The sequence below is a fragment of the Typopeltis vanoorti genome, chromosome 20 (genome assembly GCF_054136105.1).
Source record: "Typopeltis vanoorti isolate ZY-2024b chromosome 20, IOZ_Tvanoo_1.0, whole genome shotgun sequence".
Lineage (NCBI taxonomy): Eukaryota > Metazoa > Arthropoda > Arachnida > Uropygi > Thelyphonidae > Typopeltis > Typopeltis vanoorti.
The window spans coordinates 91,251,050-91,276,663 of record NC_143568.1 but is presented as its reverse complement, the minus strand read 5'-3'; the positions used below and the strand labels follow the sequence as shown (position 1 = coordinate 91,276,663).

Here is a 25,614-nt window from a genome sequence, read left to right as displayed (position 1 = left end):
ACCTATGCAAAAAAGCCAAAGAAAAAGCTAAGAAATGCCAAGAAGCATACCAACAAAACAATCTAAAAGTTTTCCATGATACTGTAAGAGAAATTACAAAGGAATTCTCAGCAAAAGCAGTAACAATGATAAACAACAAGATGGCTGAAACCAGGAATATTGAACATATAAGAAAAATCTGGTCAAACCATTTTAAGACTATCTTCCACCAAGGAAACAAAACTACAATGCCAACAAAAGAAGAAAATAATGATCACCCAAAAATTTTACAAGAAGTTAGATACGCAATAAAACAGATGAAAAACAATAAAGCACCAGGCATTGATACTATCCCTACTGAACTGTGGTCATATGGAGGCAGTATATCAATAGAATATTTAACAACCCTATTCAATAAAATACTACAAACAGGAGAGATCCCAGATGACTGGAGAACTGGAAAGATCATCCCAATATACAAGAAAGGAGACAAAAGAGACTGCAGAAATTACAGACCAATCAATTTACTCTCTCACACCTATAAAATATTTATAAGAATTATACAAAATAGATTAAAAAACACCTACAAAGAAATGATAGGCATAGAACAAGCTGGTTTCCGAGGAAACTATTCAACAATAGACCAAATTTTCACATTGCACCAACTAGCAGAGCTCAGCTGGGAAGACCATAAAGAACTATATTGTTGTTTTGTGGACTTTAAACAAGCTTTTGATAACATCAACAGAGAAATCCATCTTAAAATTCTACTAGAAAAAGCAATAGACAAATATATAATACAGTTTCTGATAAAATATTACTCTAAGACAAATGCAATAATTAAAAAGGACACACTCACAACAGAACCCATAGAGATCCAAAAAGGAGTAATGCAAGGATGCCCATTATCCCCATGCCTATTCAACATATATCTAGAAGTTGTAAAGAAAGCAATAGACAATGAGTCTGGAATCAATGTCAATGGTTTAAACATAAATAATATCAAATATGCAGATGATCTCGTCCTTCTTGCAAGAACCCCAAATGAACTACAAAAGCTGATCAACAAGCTAAACGAAACCTGTAAAACATATGACATGACAATAAATATACAAAAGACAAAAGTGATGAAAATAGGGAGGAACAAAAACTACCATCTCAGCCACCCTAAACGGAGAACAAATAGAAGTAGACAACTTCATATACCTTGGATCAAAACTAACAGAAACAATAGATGAACTCAAAACAATCAAACACAGAATAGCGATAGGATGGACCACCATGGGAAAATTACAGAAAATCTGGAAAACAAATAAGATATCTAAACAAGCCAAAATCAAATTATATGAAGCAATAATTATACCAACAGTCATCTATGGAGCAGAAGTGTGGACAGTTAAAAAAAGAGAGGAGAAGAAACTGCTGGCATTTGAAATGAAATGCTTAAGAAAAATAAATAGAATAAGTTGGATAGAAAAGAAAACAAACATCACAGTCAGACAAGAACTATTGTATAAAAAGACAATAATAGAAAAAATTAGAAAACAACAACTGAGATGGTTTGGACACACTGTACGCATGGATGCAGACAGACTTCCTAACGTCTAATCAACACTTTTCCAACTGAAAAAAGAAGACCTGGAAGACCAAGAATTACCTGGCTGAAATTAATAAAGACCATCTTGGGATGCAGAACTTATAAGGAACTTTTTTGAACACAAGGAATAGAGAAGACTGGAAGATCCTGCTCAAGAGAAGACTCAACCCATCTTAGACAGAAGAGAAGAAGTAGAGAGACACATTTATTAAGTACTTTCTGAGACAAACAGCCAGTAAGAAACTTTAAAATTTTATAGTTTAAAATTTTAGTAGTGATTAACATAGGGATAATTTTAATAATCATAGACAGTATTAATAATGAATGTTATATCTGAATGTGAAAATTGATTTTAGAAAAATTATTATTAATTTTTATTAAAGCATGAACCTATGTAGAGTGCTAATGATATATTTATTAGTCATTCTACATTTTGTGCATGTAAAACCAATATATTCCTATGCAAATCATCACTAGCACCATGTTTCAACATGGTGTTAATGATAGTAGTTGGATGCAAACAAATATCATAAAAAAAAACAAATTATATAAAAGTTCTTCAAAATCAAGCAACTTTCAGAGATGAACTCTACTCAAATTTAAAAATATTTTTCAAGAAAAATGAAAGAGTGAAAACAAGAATCAAACCTCTGACACTCAGTGGCAAACAAAAATCTGAAGAAAGAATGAGTCTGCCAGGGAGGCATGAAGGTGGAACTGTCTACAAAGATAAAAAAATCAGAATATGGTGAACACAAGAAATGGTAGTCATGAAAAAGAGGGAGAGAGACAGACAGAGGAAATCAGATTGCAAGTTCCTGAAAAGTTAGCTAGCTAATGCTCTTAAAAAAAAAAAAAAATTCCACAAGAATGCTTGTATAATATAGAAAATAAATATCATAAGTTGAGAAAATTTTTGCTGACTATCTTAAAAGCAAAGAAAGAGTACAAAAGGAGCAGAGATGATCAAAGTGACATGAAAACTAAAGATATTCTAGATATATGGGTAACTAAAAAAAAATTTTTTTTTAATTGTGGATCATACCCACACAAGGTTTTAGTAAACTTTTAGTAAAAGGTTTTTTCCCTACTTTTTTAATTAATTTTATATGTTAATATTTATTTATTTATTTACATAGTCTGAAAACTCTGCTCTAGAGATAAAAAATTGAACTTTTTTTCCAGTCACTTCAAATTACTTTGAAAGATTTAAGTGAAACAAATAGTAACAGAGCAGCAATAGGAAATATTCAACAGAAATACAGTCAGGAAAAGGCAGAAAAGCCCATCACAAATATCAAATGTGGAAAGGCGACTTGAATACAAGGCATATGACCAGAAATGTTCAAATATGGAGGTGAAAAAAATTATGCAGTTACTATAGTGAATAATTCAGAAAACCACATTCAAAATTATTGGAATTGATTCTCAGAGCATCTATTAAAAAAAAAAGGGATATACAACAATGTGAGAATTACAGAAGAATTTCCTTATTGATTACTCCAGGTAAGATTGTAAGCATCCTAAAGAAGCTAAGAAAAATCGATGAAGAGAAATTTGGGGAAGAACAAGCTGGATTTGGGGATAATAGGAATTTTCATGATCAGATTTTTACTATGCAACAAACAGTTGGAAAATCATACAAATGTTAGAAACAAATGCTAATACAGTCTAAATGGGACATTATATACAGCATGAGGGTTGTTTGAAAAGTCATCAAATTCCTGACATGTACCCTCAAGGAGTGTACAGGATATGATAGTACTACATGAAAAATTTACATCATTACTAACTTCGTATCTACAATTTTTCTCCAAATCAGTCTGTCACTTGTCAAGACTCCAACATTATCAGATCTTATATTTCTATCGTCCAAGGCACATTGTACCGTATCGATCCACCTATATTTTGGTCTTCCTCTCGGTCGTTTTCCTGCCAACCTGGCAGAGAACACTTGTTTTGCTAATCTTTCCTCTCCCATTCTGTTTAAGTGACCATACCACCTGAGATTAGCTCTGCTAACACATTACTGGATATTGACAATGTCAACTTCTTTCCTAATATCTTCGTTTTTAATACGATATTGCCATTCATGCCATCTGTTAATGCATCTAATCTTTCTCAGGACTCTCATATCTGTGGTCTCTAGTCTTTGGTCAAGTGTTTTATTTCTGACCCAGCTCTCAGATCCATAAGTTAAAACAGGTTTCAACACTGTCTTGTATACAGTGTTGAATCTCAGCTAATTTAGTGTTCCAACTAATTTTTCTCTTATTCCATATGAATTTATTCAATTGAATTCCTACCATACCAGCTTTGTTGATTCTGTTGTCTGTCTCCATATTTAATTTACCATCTTCACTAAAAATCGTGCCTAAGTAGCTGAAATGTTTTACTTGTTCCACAGGTTCTCCATTCACAACACAGTTGACATTTTCAATGATTCTGCCTATTTTCATTGTCTTTGTCTTTTTATTGCTGACCTTCATACCATATCTATTACAACAGCTATTCAATTTAGTCAGAGAATCTTGCAGACTTGTAGCAGATTTATTTAGAAGTACATCGTCCGCATAAAGCAAAGAGCTGACATTAACATCTCCAATTTTGATATCATGTTTAATACCACTTTCCTTCATAATGTGATCATATAGATAATGAATAACAGATGGGATAATGTACATCCTTGTCTCACACCAGATTTAACATTAAACCATCTTCCTGTACTACCTTCAATTCTAACTGCTGACTTACAACTCAAATAAAGACTAAGTATTGCTTGATGTGTAATGCCCCACTGACACCATATAACTGCAGCGTATTATTGAATAGCTTCTCTCTTGGCACCTTGTCATATGCCTTTTCCAAATCGACAAAACTTAAATACAGATCTTTGTTATATTCTAATGCTTTCTCAACTATTTGCCATAAAGTGAAGATCTGATCCTGACAGCATCTATTTGGCCTGAATTCAGCTTGTTTTTCACTAAGCTTTTCTTCCACAACTGTTTGAAAAGTTTGATAAAAAAATAAGTTGAACACGTTTTTTGGAAAAAATCACTTTTATTTCCCATTTTAAATCCCATTTAAAAAGTAGGATTTGCCAAATTGTACAAAATAGTCATTGACAGCCTTGATGGCATCCTCGTTCAAAGAAAATTTTTCCCACCAAGCCAAATTTTTAAGTTTGGGAACAAGGAGTCACACGGACCAAGTTCGGAGAATACAGTGGATGTGGAACCAATTCGTGCAATTTTGCCATTGTGATGGCCGATGTGTTAGAAGGTGCATTGTCCTGATGAAAGAGCACTTTTTTGTGTGCCAATGTTGGCTGTTTTTTATTCAGTTCTTTTTTTTAAACGGTCCAACAATGACGCATAATAGACTCTTGTTATTGTCTTACCTTTTTCCAAATAGTCGATCATGATAATTCCTTGGGAATCCCAAAAACAGTGGCCATCACCTTCCCAGCTGACAAAACGGTCTTCGCTTTTTTTAGTGCTTGCTCTTTCACCAGGCATTGTCCACTGTTTTGACTACTGCTTGAACACTTAGGTGTGTAGTGGTGGATCCAAGTTTCATCTATAGTCATGAATCGACGCAAAAAATCCTGTAAATTGCAACTAAACATAGCCAAACACTGCATTGAAATGTATTTTCGCATGTATTTTTGATCGACAGTCAACAATCATGGCACCCATCATGCACACAGCTTTTTCATGAGCAATTTTTCGTGCAGGATATTATACACTCGTTCAGTTGAAATGCCTACAATCTCATCAATCTCGCGCACTTTCACTCAGTGGTCTTCCATAACGATACCATGGATTTTGTCAATCATTTCCTTCGTAGTGACCTCGGAGCGTGCTACATCTTCGATGAACTTATGACCACGTTTAAACTCATTTATCCAAAAATAGCTTTTAGTTCTGGTACAGTCCCCATGAACTGCATCTAATTTGGCTTTGATCTGCACAGCCGTCCACTGCTTAAAATAAAAGTGTTTTATTACTGCACGAAACTCGTTTTTCTCCATTTTTATGAAAAATGTGAACACGGTCATTTTAAATGTTTGCCAAACAAGAACTATGCATCGCACGTGACTAAAACTTTGCAAGGGGTCATGAAAAAGATGATACGTGCCAACACTGGTATGAATGAACAAATTGTGTTACCATCTATTAGAAATTTACCAAACTTTTCAAACACCCTTCATATATAGTTTATATTTAAGACTTGTTGTGAGAACTTGCCAGCATGTAGCCAGTCTTAAGAAGTTTATTCACTCATTATGAATAGCAAATGGAGTTGACAGAGTTGAGAATTATCATAATCTTAAAGTTTCAAGCTTCAGTAAAGATGATGAAAATAAAAAGAAAAATGAACTACTTTTTTTTTTTCAACAATTTCTTTAAAATGGCTATTCGAAAGAAGTTTTAAACAAATTATTGTTCCTCTGAGAAACTTATACGAGCACTCACCGAAATGAAATACAAAAATTCCATTTCCTTACTGGATATTGGATACAGGTGCATCTCAAGCTTTACAACAGGTTTGAGGGCTGGTTTAAGAACCATTTGGCTCTTACAAAATTTCCTACATTCTCTAAAAAAAAAGATAACATTTCATTCCTAAAAGGCCCTGGTGTATAATGAGATTTTTTGTTCTTGTGGTAAAAGCCTAAACATATCAAACTGGAAGTTTTAAAATATAAAATGAGTAACAGTGAATGCAATAGGAGAGATAGATAAAAAACTGGTTGCACTTCCCACATCTTTACAGAATACCAAGAAATGAATTGGCCCACTTCCATGTGCTACACTTAGAAGACATTCCATTAAGGACTTCTAAGGAATCAACTCAAGTTATATTTTCTCAAATCACCTTGAACAGAAATCAAGATGTCATTCTATAACAAATGAAAGTTTCTCATATATAACATATCAGAATCTCTACTATGCTAGCAACCATCTGAAAGTTATTTGCAACGATGAAGCTTACACCTAATATGCCAGATGTTTCATGTGGGTACTTCATACTACAGTGTTATATTTTCCAAAATACCAAAATATATTGTGTTAGGAGTTCATTGAACCTTTTTTTTTTTACACTTTTTCTAATCTCGTTAACATCCTGAAGATGTTATTAGTTATAATACAGTGAAACATGTAGAAGTTTATCATTCTAATAAAATATATGAGTTAAATCCCATATGTTTAGAATATTCAGATATCCCACATATTAAAAGTTATTATCTCTCATTTGGTCCTCATAATTTTCCTTCAAATCAATACTTTCAATTCAGAGAAATTGTGAAATAAATGTCATTATTAAAATTATGATTATTATCAAAACAAGTGAATACGCAGGGAGCTTGTATAAAAATAGATACATATACTCTTTGCATCAACACTTGCGATTTTACTAGCATGGCTTTCTTCAGTCAACATCTTCCACAAGAAACTTTAGAAATGGAGATGGTACACCACAAAAGGAATCACAGTTCATAAAGGTGACAGATTGAAGCCAAAGTTATTCCAGATATCTGGAGTAACTTATTTTATAAATCTATTAAGTGAAGTAGACTTCCATAATGGAAGTTGAATATAAAATCAGTAGCTGATCTCTAATATCAGACCAATGTTTATACATTATGATATCGTTATGAGGCAGGATTACTTTAGCACTACTGCAATTTAAACATTTTATTTTTCACCATTTTATAAAATGCCAAAGTTAAAGTAAACAATATAAATGCAGTAACTTAAATTGCCCCTTACAAAAATAGTTCGAAGACATGATGGAAACTGCTGCATCCATCTGTGAAGAATAAATTAAAACTGCTCATTAAATGTAAAATGAAAAGGTGATTTCCACCTGCAAAAATATTGTACATGAATTTTTTGCAACAAGTTGATTTGTAACTGATCAAAGAAATACCATTTTAGTGCTTCAGGCAGCAAACCTTATAATAGCTAAAAGACAATATTTTATGTGATGAAGTTAACACGTGTCAGTGCTGTCCTTTATTCATGGTTTCTGGGACCAGCACTTTACACATTCCATCAGTGTTTGGGAGATAGTGTAGCCTTAGGCACTGTGTCAGCAACTGTGATGTTGTCAGCCAATTCTCAAAAAGCTTTTAAAAAAAATTCAGCTATGAAATTTTTGAAAGTATTAAACTGCCAGTTGAAAAGTTATAAAAATCAGAAAAACAAAATTTACCTGATAGCTAAATGGATGTGGGACAATCCATGTTATAGTCTGACCCATAATATCTGCTTGGTAATAGTAACCCTTAATTGATACAAATACCTTTCTCAATGATCTAGACTGTATAACATAGTGCAAGAATTCAACTGGAAATAAATAAAAAAACTTCAGCTTTAGCCACTATCAATTTGTATAACTAATTCTCAATACTACATTAGCAATAGACTAAAATCTTGGGTTTCCAAGCTTATGTGTATATAAATATTTATTTATATATAAGCAAAAAGACTAATGGAAAATACAGTTTTATGCAGTTAATTCAAATCATAGTCCAGCTTCGATCAGTCTGGTTTTAAATCCTAAAAAATTAGAACACAAAATTATTTTTTTATACATAAATGTTCGCTTTTTTCCCTTTATACAGTCAAGTCTCTTTTTGTGCGGTTTTAAAGTTATGCGATACGATATTTCAATTTTTTGGAGGTTCCCCGTTGTATATGTATGTACCTAGACTCGGTGAGAATGTAAACGCAGCATTGTGTTCAACATCTTAATGTGTAAGCAATGTATAGTACGAGTAAGCAGTGGAAGTTTGTGAACTTTAATGTTGAATTAATTTTTATGTCTATCAGGTTTCGATGCGCAAATCTACGGTAAAGTTGATTTGAGATAATTAAATTTTAATCCCATTTAAAAAAAACTACATAACAAGTGCACAAAGAAAACGTGAAAGTGATTCTGTCACCGAGAAACGTAAATGGCTCACTTTAGAACAAAAGCCTCGATATAATCAAGCTTCATGAAGAAGGTGCATCCTTTGCTAAAATAGGCCATGAAAAAGAAATGGACGAGTCATCATTTTGAAAACTTATCAAAAAAAAAGATCAATACAAATCGCAAGGTATGGCTATGGCTTCTTATTTATCAAAAATAGTGACTAAAACCAGAAGCACTCGAATGGTAAATATGGAGCGGCTATTATCCATATGAATCGAAGACTTAACTCAAAAGCGAGTTCCGCTTAGTCAAATGGAAATTCAAGCCAAAGCATTAAGTCTTTACAATGACTTGAAGACTATAGTTTGCCCACAGTTTGTAGATCTCTGCTTGGTACCTTGCCAAGAATAGTCGATTCATGCTGAAGGGGAGAAAGAAATGAAAGACATACGAATTGGTCACCAACATGCGAAATCACGTGCTTTATATGTAAAATTTTCCAACTGTTATACAAGCAACATAGTTAACTACAATGATCATAAAAGAAAAGTTAATTTTCTGACGTATAATAATAAACAACTCATCCCACAATAGGGACTGATTACCCTATTATCGGAATGGATTCTCCTCCTGTTGACATGCACAGAAGTGTTGAAGGATTTCGAATTTGTAGGCATACTATATTGATGACATAGAAAACGAAGTTCAGGGAACTAGTGAAAATTTTACGGCAAGTCGTGGGTGGTTTTTTCATTTTAAGCAACGAACTGGTATTCACAATGTTCGTATTGTTGGCAAATCTGCCAGTGCAGATAAAGAGGCTGCTTTAAGATATCCGAAGGAATTGAGTGAAATCATACAAAAAGGTGGCTACAAAGATGAACAAATATTTAACGTTGATGAAACGGGATTATTCTGGAGAAAGTTACCATCACGCACTTTTATAGCAGCCAATGAAAAGTCATGCCCTTTATATAAAATTTCAAAAGACCGTCTCACACTGTTATTAGGTGGAAATGCAGCAGGGGATTTCAAATTAAAGCCGATGCTTGTGTACCATGCAGAAAATCCTAGAGCTCTTAAAAATGTATCAAAAAATAATCTCCCAGTGTTGTGGCATTCAAATAAGAAAGCATGGGTCACAAGAGTTTTATTTGAAGATTGGTTCACCAACTATTTTTGCTCTACAACAGAACGTTATTGCAGACAAAAAGGATTAGATTTTAAGATTTTATTAATCTTAGATAATGTCTCTGGTTATTCGACTGGTCTTTGTGATTTAAATGAAAATGTACAAATAACTTTTCTTCCACCAAATACGACGTCGGTGATGATCCAACCAATGGATCACGGTATCATTGCGACATTTAAGGCCTATTATTTACGCCGCACTTTTTCGCAAGCCATAAAAGCTACAACAGGAGAAAATGCGCCTACTTTAACGGAATTTTTGGAATAGCTACAACATCAGAAACATTATCGAAAATATAGCCAAAGCATGGCATGAATTAATGGCAAGCCATATGAGAGCAGTATGGAAACATATCATACCACATTGTGCAAATGATTTCATTGGTTTTGAAACTCATTTTGCTGACGTCACTAATAACATAATGGAAATCGGACAGCAACTTGATTTCAAAGAGTTAGATTTTCCGTCAGCGTAATTGAGTGCATTGAATCAAACACTAATGAACTGGATAATGAAACACTTATTAACATGGATGAACAACGAGCTTATGAAGAGCGGGAGGACAACTTAGACAACGACGACTGTGTTGAAGTGCCTGCACAAGAATTAACAGCTATCAAAAATTATTGGAATGGTTGAAACCTTGTCAAGCATATTATGGAAGTTGAACGTAGCCTTACAATTCGCCGAACAATAAACAATGCAATTCGTTGCTACAAAGAAATGTATGAAGAGAAAAAACCAAAGAAGAAAAATGTGCAGACACCGATATTGCAATTTTTAGAGAATAAAAAATGAATTACGAAAACATGTATTTTTTGTTTAATTATTTTTGATAAAGATATTTGAATTTATGAATCTCGTTTTATTTATTGAAAGACAGGAAGAATATTTTTTTTTGGAACCCATTATCATTTTTTGTATGCATTTAGTTCCTCGATTAGTCCGGGATATCGGTGAACCGATTACCCGGACTAATTGGCTCGATGATAGTAACATCATTGAGTCAAATTTCTAAAATATTACAATAACATTGAAAGAAAAATACAGTTCCATTGAAAAAGGAAGGAAACAACAGTACTCACTTTTTGGTTTAATTATGGATCCAATATTTAGCTGCTCCCACAGACACCATCAGAGAACAAGAACAATAAACCACAAAAATAAAGGAAGAAGGCAGAAAATGCAATTTTTTTTTCTTCTTCCCTTTGCTTTTCATTCGAGTGAAAAGGCAATTTTTCACTTTGCTCTATTTTCATTACTCTTCACTCTGCATTTAAAATGGCAACCCTATTATGCTTTTCAATTTTTTTAGATGTCCTTATGTCATTTTCTACTTTTATCCCTATTCTTATTCTTTCTTCCTTCATTAACCCTCCAACACTGATATGATGTATCAATACTTAATGCTTATCAAAATTATTACTGAAAAGTTATATTAAAAGAAAAACTTTCTTCAAACTTCTGAATTTATTATTTTCATTTCATAAAAACATAATCCTTATTTTTTTTTCACTTTTTTTTTTAAAAATGTTTCACATACATAGCATGAATGCACTTAATGCAGTGGGAATCTATCTTGCGAGAACATATGTAATATGTTTTCCATTCAGAGACAGTAAATTATGACAAGCATTTTGTGGTGAAGTTTTTTAAAATTATTTCTCCAATCATAGATCAAACCATTCAATAGTAAGTTGATATACGCAGAGCATTAATGGCAAACACTATTATTATACAGTTATCTCTGCTGATTGAAGAGACTCAAAGGAGATCCATACTAACCTTTATACACACACCACCTATCATATCTCTCCTTAAATTCATCCACTGTCATGGCATTCACATCTGTTTCTGGCAATGATTCTACCTTATTCATCACTCTCCAAGAAAAAAAAACTAGTTAGCACATTGTTACTAACCACATTTACACAGCTTCAAGGAGTGATCCCTGGTTCTCTATTCTGGTTCCATGACGAAAACAACTGGTGCCTTGTTTAGCTGGTAGAAGTCCCAGCGAGCATGAAATTCTGTTATGTTGTACAATCATTTTGCATCATGGTTTAAGCCAATAAGAATAAAATTTGGCTGGCTAAATCCCAAATTCCTAGCCCACCTTCATTAGTTCAGTATAAAGGTAAATATCTAACACTGTGCTCCACGAGGTTAGGATTGGACATTAGGTCAGAAGCAGTGGTCGGTTCCCCACATTCCTTAAAAGGCTATGTGGAGTTCTCTCTCTGTAATTCAGCTTTTACCGTTAAACACCCCCATATGTTTTTTTATTATTTATTAATGATTATTAATTTTAATATTAGTTCTCATCATGTGTCATTCTATCTGCAATTTGAAGAATGTCTTTGTAACCACTGAAATTTAAAACCTTTTGTTTTAGAACACGTTTTTATATTTACTTCATTTGAATTAACCAGATCTTTGTACTGGACTTTGTATTTTGAACTGTACTTTTCATTTAATTTTTCCCAAATATTTCACTAGTTCCATTTCTTTTCCATTGATGTTTCTTGTGTTGATGGTGCTCATCTTGAACTCTTCTGATGGTGAGTTGAGATTTGTTCCAGTAGCTGACTTTTCGCTGTTCACCCTTTTTCCTGATGAAAAAAAAAGGGGAATCAAGTTGTATAATTGAACAATGCCCCAACTGGCATGAAATTCTGTCATGTTGTGCCATCGCTTTACATTATAGTTCAAGCAAAAAAAAAAATTAATAATTAATTTGGTCTGCTAAATCCCAAATTGCTAGCCCATCCTCATTCATTCAGTATCCAAGCAGATACTAAACAGGGTGCACGAGATGAGGATTAGGCGGTAGATAGGTCAGAATTTGCATAGTCTTTTAAAGAATTCTCCATATTCTTTAAAAGGCTATGCGGAGGTCTCCTCCCAGTTATCCAGCTGTAACCCTTAAGCACCCCATTGAGATATATGAGATCTGATTATTTGGACTCTTGACACAAAAGATTACTTTTAAGGAAAATTGCCAATAAGAAGTTTAGTAATGATGCAACTTTTTTCATGTAACAATAGCATAATATTCCACCTGAGGCTACATATCAGGAATTTGATGATGATAATTCTGAATTTTCATTTTTATAATTTCTTACTCTGGTTATCCTCCTTTTTCTATCTTATATGTTTGCCATTACTGTTGGAATTTGCACTTTTTTTATGTTGTCACCTTGTACTTTATGTATGTATGATTTCATTCATGTTCTGCTTCTCACCACAGATTTCTCATCGAAATAATCTCACTTCTCTTTTCAGAAGAAAATGATGTTGTCTTACCTATTAAATATTTATTAACCTTTCTTTTTAATTCTTAAGTACCAGTTGTGCACTGTGGTAATCAAAATAGCAACTTATCTCTCCTTAGTTTATTTTTTCTTGTTGTGCTATAACTGAAGACAAAAATAAAAACAACCAGCTTACAGATGATTCATGATATGACTTTAAATTTAGTTTCTGTCAATACACTTTCTACATTAAACCCAAAATGCTAATAAATTTTATGTAGTAGTTCTTCCCATAGCATTATTCACAACAGCTGCTGGTTTTCAGCAATCAATCCACACATTATGCATAGTTACCCCCCCCCGTAAACACATGATCCCCTTTCATGCTTATTGCCACACCAATGCAAATATTGCACATCGATGTTCTAGGTTAAAGTTAAAAGGTATCTTGTTTTCTTCTTTCCTTCTTATTTTATGCTTATGGATAGACCCACACCACAACATCTTGTTTAGTGAATGAAAATTTTTGGACATGGATTGCGATGCCATCTGTTATGAAATTCACTTTACTATCATAAAGCTTTTGAGTCTTCATTATTTTTGCAATGAGTTTATATCAACTTTGGTTCTATGGAACTTAAGCTTGAATTTTTCCAGAGTTTGTTATAGTGGTATTTGCTGTAGTGCATGTCTCCTGCACCATGGTGGCTTGCCTTCTGAGGGGAACCACACGTTAACCCTTACCTATGGTGGTTCACTCCCAGACATCTTAATGTCCGCTTGATGTGCAGGTGACTAACAGGCTCATTAATGTTAATTAGGCAGATCATTTGGTTGTTACACATACTCCAAATTTAATATATATTCAAAATGTGGTAACTAAAACAGTTTTTAAGACTTCTGAAATTTAATACAGATGCCATGCATATGCATTTTATCTTGGCTATCTCAAGAAGAATATCTAGCTCCATTTTAGGTTCAAATAATGAGAGAATTAAGAATTACCATAATTATTTTAATGATAACAAAGAAAGTTTTTGTGTGTGTGTGCTCATTTGGGATTCCATGTGTTGGGCACTTACCAAATATTTAATACAGTAATTTATACTAAAAGTATGCAATTATAAAATATACTGCAAAAGTCTGCAGAAAGCATAAATGAACTTACCTGTTAATCTCCGACACAAATGAATTAGCTCAACTTTCAAAAGCCTGTTTTTTGGAAATGTTGCAAATAAAAAACAGGCAGAAACAGCATCATCAAGATCACGAAGGGCATCAATAAATGTTGGATACCTTCAAAAATACAAGTACTTGGTAAAGTAACAAATTCATATGAGGAAATTAGCAATACATAAATAATAAACAACATGATACAGGAAGTAAACATCTTTTCAATATACTGCAATTCAACAAAATCAACTGTAGACTAGACAAGTACATATAAATACTAGCCCGGATTAGGAACATCATCCCATCATCTAGTGGTGTGGAAATAATTAAACTTCCACTTCCCAAAAGTGGAAGTTTAAAGGATGCCAACAACTGCCTTTGGAAAATGAAAAGGCATTCAAGGATTGATTGATTTTTATTAACTTTGTTTTTTAAAAAAAATATTAACCCCACTTATGAAAGGCTGTAGCACCTATGGTCATTAATACTGTGTGTGAGCTAATAACTGTAGGTTCAGAGGAAACTTACCAATATTCTTCTCAAGCAGTTGCAGATTGTAATCCTAGAACATCAAAACAGCTGTTTGAAAGATTACAAACTTGGACTACAGACACTATCTCCTGATGACTTAGAGATAAACCTGCAAAAAGGGATGATGCACAAATGCTAGTTTAGCAGAACAGTTTCCATGGCCATACCTGCAGAATAACAGAATCAGGCTACCTGAAAGCCAGAGTGAGCCTATAAAGCAGTTCAGGTTCAGGGAAGATCTTTTTGTATATGAACAGTATTCTACAGAAATGGAAATCAAGGATTCATGAAAAGTTAGATGTACAGGAAAGAAGCAATGCTTAAGCAGAAGGGGGGGGGAAGTGATTTTGGATCCTGAGAAAGTTAACGATGTGATCGTGTCAAGAAATGCTGGAGGTAAATGACAACCTGAGAAGAGAAATCTGACCTTATCTCAGGAAATGGGTATTATCAAAGGAAAGGAGAGGTGAAGTGATTTTTTTTCTCTCTCCTTTTCCCCAGCAGGAGCAAGAAAGCAAGATATAGCTTGTTTAATAATAGCTTCTTAAACTTTTTTTTTTGTTTGACATATCCCAGAATGTTTTGGGAAATGTAGAGAACATTAATACCAGAAGTGAGACAGAAGTGGTAGTTCTCAAGCCTTAAGCACTATTTGATAAATGAGAAAGAGGAAGTTCACTTTCATCAAAGGTATGGATTGGATTTGAGATGGGAGAAACAGTCATTGTTATATAAATAAGGAGACACAAGAATTAAAAAAGACCAGACAACACCTGTTTATTGAGATAATTACAATGTTACCTTTCTAATCAAAATGTCAAACGTAGCAATGACATGCTTTTCTTCAGATCTCCATGGTGTTTGATATTCAGAGGCAGGCAAAGCATAAGCAAGAGGCACAGAAATCCTTACTTAGTGTCTCCTTTTAAGAAAGCTTTGCTTTACTATTTCATTCACCTTAATATGTTGGTTCAATGGCCTATCAGACCAAGTAACTTAGCTTAATACACTAAATGAACAAAACATTGCAGATACTTAAATAATAGCATGTTAGTTCTCCTTTAAAGCAAATAACAACCTGTACTCTCCGAGGCATTGACTCCACCAGATGCCGGAGGCAATTCCAGCCACAACTGTTACAGCAGTGTCTACAACTGCACTTTAGACGTCGGTCCCTGAAACGGGGATCTGATATTTTGCTCTATGGCATCCGAGAGATTCAATCAGATTAAATCATATCTTGGGGCCACTGGATGGTCACAAATTCAGATGAATTTTCCTCAAGCCTTGAGTGGTTGTTGCCCAGTGAGGCAACACATTGTCCTGCTGAAACAGACCATTGGCTGCAGGATGCACAAAGGCCAAGAAAGTGTGTAGGTGATCATCCAGCACATTCTGGTAGCTCACAGTGTTTAAAGACCTCTCCACACACACACACACACACACTAAGGGACCTAATGTGTCACATGAGAAGGCTCCCCAAACCATCACAGAGCCGTCTTCTGAATAAAGCCGATGTGGGCAATGACCTCATGCTGTCAACGCCACACCCTCCCATCAGCTCAGTACAACCGATAACAAGATTCATCAGACCACACAACTCTGGTTTACTCTGCAGAGGTTCAGTTTGATGTTCCAACACCAGGCAAGGCACAATGCCTGATGAAGAGCTGCCAACAGTGGTACATGATTAGAATGTCAGTCCTGTAGCCCATGGTATGCCATATCGTTTGCTCGCTGATGCTGCTTGGATCTCCAACATTGAAACTGAATGTGATTTGTGAAGCCATTACCCTGTGGTCTGTATAAGTCTGAACAGTCTACGTCTACCCTGGTCATCAATGGCATGTGGTCAGCTACCACTTGCTCACTGAGTGCTGATACATCAATTGATGGTATACTTGCAATAGATTCTTGATACAGAATCTGGGCAATATAATGATTCATCAGTCTTGTGCTGATAAAATGTCCATAATCAAAGTTGCCACATTTACCATGTTCATTGAATGCGATACACCGTTGGGAAGCCCCAATGTCTGCCTATTTACCATCTGTGTTCAGTTTAAGTATGTTTCACTCTGCTAGGGGAATGACCGTGTCAACTTCACATCACCCCTATCCTTAATGTTTTGTCCATTGAGTATATAATCCTAAGTAATGTTCAGACATGGTGGTTCATCTAATTTAAGCAGTCTACCATGTATGTCAAATGCATATATTCTAAGACCAACTTGTCTATTTCTGTGGGATGAAAAACAGCTGATGTGGAGCTGGGGATTTCCACTTCTGGAAACCCTGCCAGCTCTGCAACATCAACTAACCTACTTTCAGCTGAAAAGACCTTATGTAAAGGTTCTTCACATCTTAAATGGCATTCAAACTCAGGAGCACTATCCAACCAAATGGCATTGTTATTGTAAACTACTGGAATAAAGTGAACCAATACAGTAATTTAAATAATTTTTCTCTTGAAAATTCAACCCATAAGCTATTTTCAAAATGAAGTCATTTTCATACTACTGCACTTTTTCTGATGTCTAATCCCTATAGGATAGAAAATATTTACTGCACTTCTTTACAGTGAAGTAAATTAAAAAATGAAAATTCTACCACATTACAACTGCAAGTTTTATAGATACAGCATCTAAAAATATTGCACATATAATTTACCTTTCTTTAACAATGTGATCAAGTTTATAAGTGGGCTGATTATTTCTGACCCTTGTTGCTGCTTCTGAATCTTTCTTGCCAACTGCTTTTCGTAATCTTTTAATAAAAACCTACAGATAAAAAAAAAGCTTGGAATGTACAGTATAAATAATATATAAATCATTCATAAGCAAAACCTTGCAGAATATACAACTTTTCTGATACCTTTTCTTCAATAACTGTGCTGAATTTGTATAAATAATGAAAGCACAGCTGTTTAATAAAGGACAAAGCTAAAATAAATTTATACCTCTCCTATAAATTAATTATTAAATAATTAGTTATTACTGGCTGACTGACATGAAAAACATGCTGAATAAATCTGAATGTATTTTATAATGTGAATTCATCATTAAAGTGAATTGGCAAATTATACAGAATAACAGTTCTTAAACTGGATAGCAAAAAAAGATTCTGGGGGGGGGGGGGGGGGGCTTGCAGCAAACATTGATAAACATGATAAACATTGATATGAAAGAGCAAAAGAGGGGGAGGACAAGGATAGTTTTGTATGGAGATTGCATGATAGGTTGAATGCTTGAGGACAGATTGATGAGATTATATTACCCGGCAAAGTTAAGGATGCAGAGAGAAAGGAAAAGAGATTATTATTTTCACAGTTGCAAATGAGCTATCAGGTGATAAGTGCAGTATGTAAAAATATGAAAGAGTAGCTGAAAGAACTTATGCAATGCAGATGGCTTACATTTGAATGGTTTCAGAGTTGGTGCCTTGAGAAGTGTTGTTAAGTGAGAGTTCACCAGCACAGTCAGGTAAACTAGGTTTTTTTTGGGGGGGGGGGTGCAGGTAAGTGTGAGTCCAGGCAACCTAGAGGCAGAGTGATCACATGTTGCTGAATGTAGCTCCCAGACTCTTAACTTTAGTAGGATAATTAACACAAGGTGTGAAGACGGTTGCAGGATGAAAGGGGAGGGAAGGTATTGCAGTTGATGTATGCTATTGCCAAAAGTTTTTAGAATAAAGGAGAGGTGTTTTTGGCATTGATGGGTTCAATAAGACCAAAAAGTTAGGCATTAATAAGACTTAGTTGATAGAAGATGATATAGACAAAGGAACAGAAAGCATGGGGTAGGTACAGTATTTTCATAGGAAACAGGATTGGGGAAGAGTTTTGCTAATGATAGCAGAACAGAAATGAGCCAAAGAGAGGAGAGCATCATGATAATAGAGATGCAGAGGGCAGTTCAATTGAGGCTATCTGGTGTGAGATAGAAGCTAACAGAATAAAATATACAGTTGGTTGTTGATATAGGCCAGGAGTATGAGAGTGAGAATGTAGATGGCATGAATTGGAAAATTAGCACTGAGTGCAGGACAAGTAATTATAATGGGGAATTCAATCAAGGGGACACAGACTGGAAGGAGGAATAGTTACAGAAAGAAATGGAATTTCATCCGAGGGAACATGTGCTTGATCTGGAAAGAATATCAGAGAACTTAGCAGTAACCAAGATAGCCATACTCCAATTGGGAAATTGTGATCATGCAGTCCTAACCCAGGGGATTGCAGACATGCAGAATTTTCAGTCACATAGGGAACTACAAAGCAGGTGATTAGGACAAGTGATTATGCCACAGGAAGGAAGGCTAAAGCACATTATGAGATGAAGCCAAAAAAAATTTCTCAAAGAGTTATTTTGCTATGTGGAGGAAGAATGACTACAGAAGGATGATTTTAATGACTGGTGATGTTAAGGATATAACAGCAGCAAACAAAAGAGTTGAGTTTACTGAGATCATTTTGCAAGTGTATAACCATCCAAGAGTGGAAATATTCCAGCTAGATGTGAGAACAGACATATTGGAAGTGCTTATGACATTGCAGAACCTTAATGCAAATATGGCCAAGGTATTAGATGGGATATCAGCCAGTGTATTATGAGAATGCCCAAGAGATCTGACAGTTACACTGACCAAGCAGTTTAATTTAAGCCTCAGCTCTAAGAAGTTTCCAAAACAGAAGAAAGAGGGTAAAATGGTTCCTATGCATAAAGATGGCTCCAAGATAGAAGTTATAAATTACTGGCCAATCTCAGGAGTAGTTGTAAAAGTTAAGAAAAGAATTCAAGACTAGATGGACAGGAATATGATACTCTATATAAGTCTTACCTTAGTAATATGCTTACTTTTTTACTTACCTATTTTGTATAAATTAAGCTGGATAAAGGAAATGACTATACAATACTGCTAGACTTTGCAAATGACAGGAACTCTACTGCATAAAAAAAACTGGAGCAAATGGGAAAGAATACAAAGCAGGTCATATGGATAAAGGGTGATTGATTGTTACATATCAAATAGTAGCATACTCAGGAGAAGGCCAAGTGACTAGTGGTAAACTGTAGGCCTCAACCATCTACTGTTTATTTCATAAATCAATGATATAGGAAATGATTTAATGGAAATATTCAGTTTGTCTGCTGATGATGCAATACTAGGAATAACCATAGTCAATAAAGAGATGATGTAGAGATTTTGCAGGATGACTTAAATACTGGCAGTATGGGCAAAGGATCATGACTACCCGTTTAACATGATCAAGTATAAATTTATGCACGTTGGGATTGATGGAACAGATCTGCAGAAAACTGATGAGGCCAGAATTTTTTTTTTTTTTTTTTTTTTGGAGGAGGGGGGGTATTGTAGTTGAAGTATAGAATGCATAATTCAAAGGTACATGGTTGTTGAACACACACTGACAAGCAGGGATAGGACGGTTATTATTCCTCTTTATAAGGTCACATCTGGACAATTACTGCATGCAGATCTGGGCATCTGGAATCTATGGGAGTGAGGAAGTGGTGGAAAGGATCCAGTGGTAAGTGACCAAAATTGTAGCAGGTCACTTACCTCTGGATCCTTTCCATCACTTCCTCAATCCCAGAATAGATTGAAGGTCTGTGGACTCCAAAAACTAGATAATAGGCAAAAAAGGAGACGTGATAGAAGAATATATATCAAATGAGTTTTATAGGATTGTCAATGAAGATTTTTTTTGATACATGGCAGGGAGAAAGAAGGGGTCACTTCTGGAAATTGTGAAACTTAGCAAGAGTATTAGGACTAATTTTTTTGATTAGAAGGTACCATATGACTGGAATTGTGTTGCAAAAGCAGTTGTGAGTGCATCAGTGAATGAGTTCAAGAAGTGATTTGAACTGTGTGAACAATAGAGCAGGCTTGCAGCAGTCAGTCGGATTCTATGGAACTGCCTGAGAAAATAATAACTCCGGAAAAGACCTAACCTATAAAGGAATAGGGTGCAGTCTGTACAGAAAAGAGACGTGATGGGAACTTCAGATCCAATGTCCAATCTGCACACCTTCTAGTGGTCTGTTATTAGGTATCTGTTATAACTGAATAATGAATAACGAGGATAGGGCATTGCCTACTTAAACAGACCCAAGTTGTTTCTATCTATAAACAATGAAAAGTCAGTTCTGAAACACACTCAAACTCAACAGAAATGAAGATAGATGCCACCAACTACAAAAGAGGCATCAATGGAAGATGTGGAGTTTGCAGAAGAAATACAAAAATACCAAGTTAAGTAACCAATGTACTAAGACAAAGAACAAAGTACGTGAGAAATTTATAATACTTATAAGATGTTATACTCAGACAACAATGATTGTGAAAAGAAAAATGTAGCTATAATATTCAACATCAATTGCCTTAGTATCCCATAATGCAACACAAATATCCTTATGGACATTTATGAGGGTGGCCGAAAAGTTCTTGTCCTAATAATGAAAAAACAAATTTATAATTTCAAAAATTATTTTTATTTTTCAACATAATCTCCCTTAAGACTACTACATTTATCCAAGAGATGCTCCGGTGCCATTATCCCGTCCCTGTAGTGGTTCTCAGTAAGACCTACAAAATACCCCACCACAGCTGCAATCACGTCTTGATTCGAAGGAAGTCTGGGGAATAGGGTGGATGTTCCAACAATTCATAGTGCAGATCCCTTAATTTTCCCATTGCCAAAACATCTTTGTGCGGAGATGGATTGTCCTGATGAAAGATGATTTTTTTCTTCCACAAACCGGATCTTTTCTCACGAATCTTTTCGTCTAGTCTGGTTAAAAGATCGGATTAATATTCCCCAGTTATTGTTTTACCCTTTTCAAGATAATTAATAAACAAAATGCCTTTAGCATCCCAAAACACCGATGCCATGACCTTTCCTGCTGATGGAATCGACATTGTCTTTTTTGGTGCTGAACAACCAGATTCTGTTTACTGATTTGACTGCTGTTTGGATTCTGGCATGTAATGGTGAATCCAAGTCTCATCCATAGTAAAAAATCGATGCACAAAATCAGTTTTATTCTTGTTAAAACGCTCCAAGCACTGTTCAGAGATTTTCATGCGAGTGTGTTTTTGATCTGCTGTGAGCAAGCACGGTACCCATCTTGCACAAAGCTTTTTGATTTGCAATTCTTCATGCAAAACATATCCTACACGTTCTTTTGAAATGCCTATAGTCTCAGCAATTTCACTCACCGGTCATCCAATACCATATCATGCACTTGGTCAATGATTTCTGGTGTTGTTACACTTTTTGGATGTCCTTCATGTGGATCATCTTCAAGGCTGGTACGGCCACGTTTAAACTCGGCAGCCCATTTCTTAATTGTCGAAAACAAAGGAGAAGAGTGCCTATAAACTTTTATGAACTTCGAAGAATTTTATAACTGCACGATACTCAATTTTATCCATTTCAAGGGATACAGACAACACTTTTGCTTCAGACAACTGTATAAACCAAATTACTTGATAGAATGACTTGCAATTTTACATGGATGCCTTATGACATACCAATTTAGAAAAAAAAAATCTTGCCAATAGTGTTGCCATCTATGATCGAGGCCAAGAACTTTTCAGATCACCTCATATAATGCAATGTATTATGAAAAGGGCCACTACCCAGACCAGTTTCGACCTTTATTGAGGTCTCAGTGGGAGCCACAGACCCAGAAGTGATACCAAAGTTGAAGTAATGCAGAAGTCATATTTCCATATTCAAGTAGTGATGTGAGCAAGTTTCAAAATGGGAACAATGACATTATTTGTTGCCACAGTCCCACAGAGGTTTTGTTGCCACAGTCCCACAGAGGGTTCTAGTAGAGAAGTAAAAAAAAATTTTCAAATCAGCAGCCAGTTCAATTGATATGAACAAAATAGGAAAAATCAATTATCTTTGGACACCTAAACAGCAGAGTATCAGGTAACCAAAAAAGTTCGTGAGGTTTTCAATAGAGTTCACTGCAATGATTTGTTTTTATTTAGTAGCGGTTGTAGTGCAATTTTTTATGTGCGCTGTAAGGCAGATATGTGTCAGTCAATCAGTGTGCTCTAACTTAGAATGTACTCTTTTGCTGTGACTTTGAACCCATTTAAAATGTCAGTTGAACCTGGTGTAATTTGGGCTTTTCTGCTTTACAAATTTAAACTTGGTTCGAAGGCTTCAGAAGTGTCCATTAATATAATTGTAGTTTGGAAACGATGCCGTAGCATAATGTACTGTGCAGAAATGGTTTAAAAGATTGGTTTCTGGTGATGAATCACTTGAAGATACACCATGTTCAAGAAGACCCTCCATTATTGATAATGAAAAATTATGTGCTACTGTTGAAAATAATTCAAGATTAACATGTCAAAAATTTTCACAAATGTTTAAAGTGAGTGGTGAAATAATTTGTTTACACTTGCATCAACTGGGGAAATCATGGAAGCTAAGCAAATGGGTCCCACATGCATTATTAGATGACAAACTTCAAAGGCTATCAATTATGTGAAAGCGAAGACAAATTGAACATAAAAAATTGCACTCTGCAAACCACTACAAAATAAAATAAAATCATTACAGTGAACTCTACGAAAAACCTCACAAACTTTTTTGGTTACCTAATACTCTGCTGTTTAGGTGTCCAAAAATAACTGATTTTTCCTATTTTGTTCATATCAATTGAACTGGCTGTTGATTTGAAAATTTTTTTTACTTCTCTACTAGAACTCTCTGTGGGACTGCAGCTACAAATAAGTCTCATTGTTCCCATTTTGTTCACGTCATAAAAATGAGTCATTTTTGATTTACTTGCTCACTTGTGATGAAAAAAGGATCTTGTACTCTAACAGGAAGCAAAGTTATCATTCGATGTCACCAAACGATCTAGTACTAAGCTATAAAAGGCACCACTTCATCCCCAGAAGATTATGCTTTGCTTGTGGTGGACTGGAGCCAGTATTGTCCACTACAAGTTTCTCGCTGCAGGCCAAAAAATTATGGCTGAGATCTATTCGATGCAACTCAAGTGTGTGTGTGTGTGTGTGTGTGTGTGTGTGTGTGTGTGTGTGTGTGTGTGTGTGTGTGTGTGTGTGTGTGTGCAGGATGCATTACTTCAGAAACAGCCAAGACTAGTTAATCGACAGAAAGTGCTATTCCTACAGGATAACACAAAACCTTATAATGCAAAACTTACCCCGTGAAAATATTTATGCTTTAGGTTGGGAGATATTCCCTCATCCTCCATATTTTTCTGATATTTCTCCAAGCGATTATCTTTTTTTGATGCTAGACAGTCACATGCGAAATACAGTTCCACAATAAAACAGAGATTGAAGCGAAGGTTGCTAGGTTTATTACTTCTAAAGATAAAACGTTTTTATAAAAGTGGAATTTACAAACTTGTATCTCACTGGAAAAGAGTTGTAGATTGTGAAGGTGCTTATTTTAATGAATAAAACATCTTATGAAAATTTCTGCACTTGTTTAATTTTTATTAAAAAACCACATGAATTTTTTTTTGGTTACCTGATAAAAACAAATCCCATTCAAAGAGTCATGGGAAAATTTGATGAAAAGGATTCCTAATAAGTATCACGAATTAGTCATCACTAACAACATATTCCAACATAAAGATGTGCATAAATTCAGACGGAAAGAACACATAAATTCACATGGAGAAACACAAGAAAAAAAAGTATGACTGTGTGATTGTTAATTGTGACATCTTCAGATTGGTTCTGAATAAAAGCACGTACAGAAAATATGAAACAGCAAGCAACAGTCATTTAGTTTTTCAAACAATTCTGTTTAACAAACTTACTGGCTTTAATTAGAAATAATAAAACCCATCTTTTTAATAATTCTGAATAGAAAATGCATGCAAAGTTTTAATTTTCAGCAGATGTGCTTCTATTCTCAAAACACCTGATGAGTTTCATAAGAATAAACAATAAATAAAGATATTCTGCATACTGAAATGATGGTATTTTTACTTTAAAATGAATTCAAGATTTAGCATATTATTTTAAATTATATATTACCTTCAAAGCTCTGAATTTTTCAATAAGTGGCTCATGAGCAAGAAACTGAATGTCCTTTAAATAGTAATATGTTTTATTTGTGGAACTTCCTTTGTTAGCTTTAGACTTGTGTCTTGGTTCAACAGGATAAATCCCTTTCAGTATACACAATCGTCTGTAAAAATGAAATAATTTATATTACAAATATCTTTTAAAATGCATAACTTATTTTAATGGTATTACATAAACAAATGAACTAAATTATATATATATATATATATATATATAAAATGTTTATCAATTGGATTATGTTTCACTGGATTTCAAACCAGCATCTTTAAAGCACACTACATGTTACAGTTAATATGCAACAATGGGTAAATGAAACAATTCAAATTGTAATGGACAAAAGATCTAAACTACTCATTTGGTGCCCTCTAATTTTGTAAAAAAGAAGTATTACAGCCATGTTGGAGTTTATCACAAGCACCCCAAATTCTTAACAAATTAATGCAACCATACTTGTTCAGGCTACGAGAATACTTCATAGCCATGACTGACTCTAAAAATAATCTTTCTGGCCTGTAATGAACTTTTACATAGTACATTTGTTTTCTTTCATCTAATCTTGTTTGCAAGGGTGTCCAAAAGCATGATCTGCCAGTCTAGACTAGCCAAAATAATGGTAGTGAATGTATTTTTTTAATGTTCTCTAAGGTGGATGTTAACAGATCTTCTAGTCTGTCCACAGTATGTCAAATCATAGTCACTCACATGAAACTTCATACACTACAGGATATACCAGGGAGTGGAGTTTATCCTTGGGAGAGCAGATCAGAGTTGCTAATTTAACATGTGGTGTGAAGGTCATATTTTATTAATACTTTGACAATCTTTTCAGATGTACCATG

General features: G+C 34.6%; 1 protein-coding gene across 1 annotated transcript in view; it reads right to left on the bottom strand.

Moving 5' to 3' along the window:
• LOC150095644 (pescadillo homolog) overlaps positions 1–25,614 on the bottom strand; it is a 136,418-nt gene that overhangs the window by 92,901 nt on the left and 17,903 nt on the right. Inside the window, exons 3-6 of the mRNA XM_090409919.1 lie at positions 24,725–24,878; positions 17,327–17,436; positions 14,121–14,248; positions 7,802–7,935 (exon numbers count right to left, since the gene is read on the bottom strand). Coding sequence (XP_090266045.1) covers positions 7,802–7,935; positions 14,121–14,248; positions 17,327–17,436; positions 24,725–24,878 — 526 coding nt within the window. The remainder of the gene's footprint in view (positions 1–7,801; positions 7,936–14,120; positions 14,249–17,326; positions 17,437–24,724; positions 24,879–25,614) is intronic.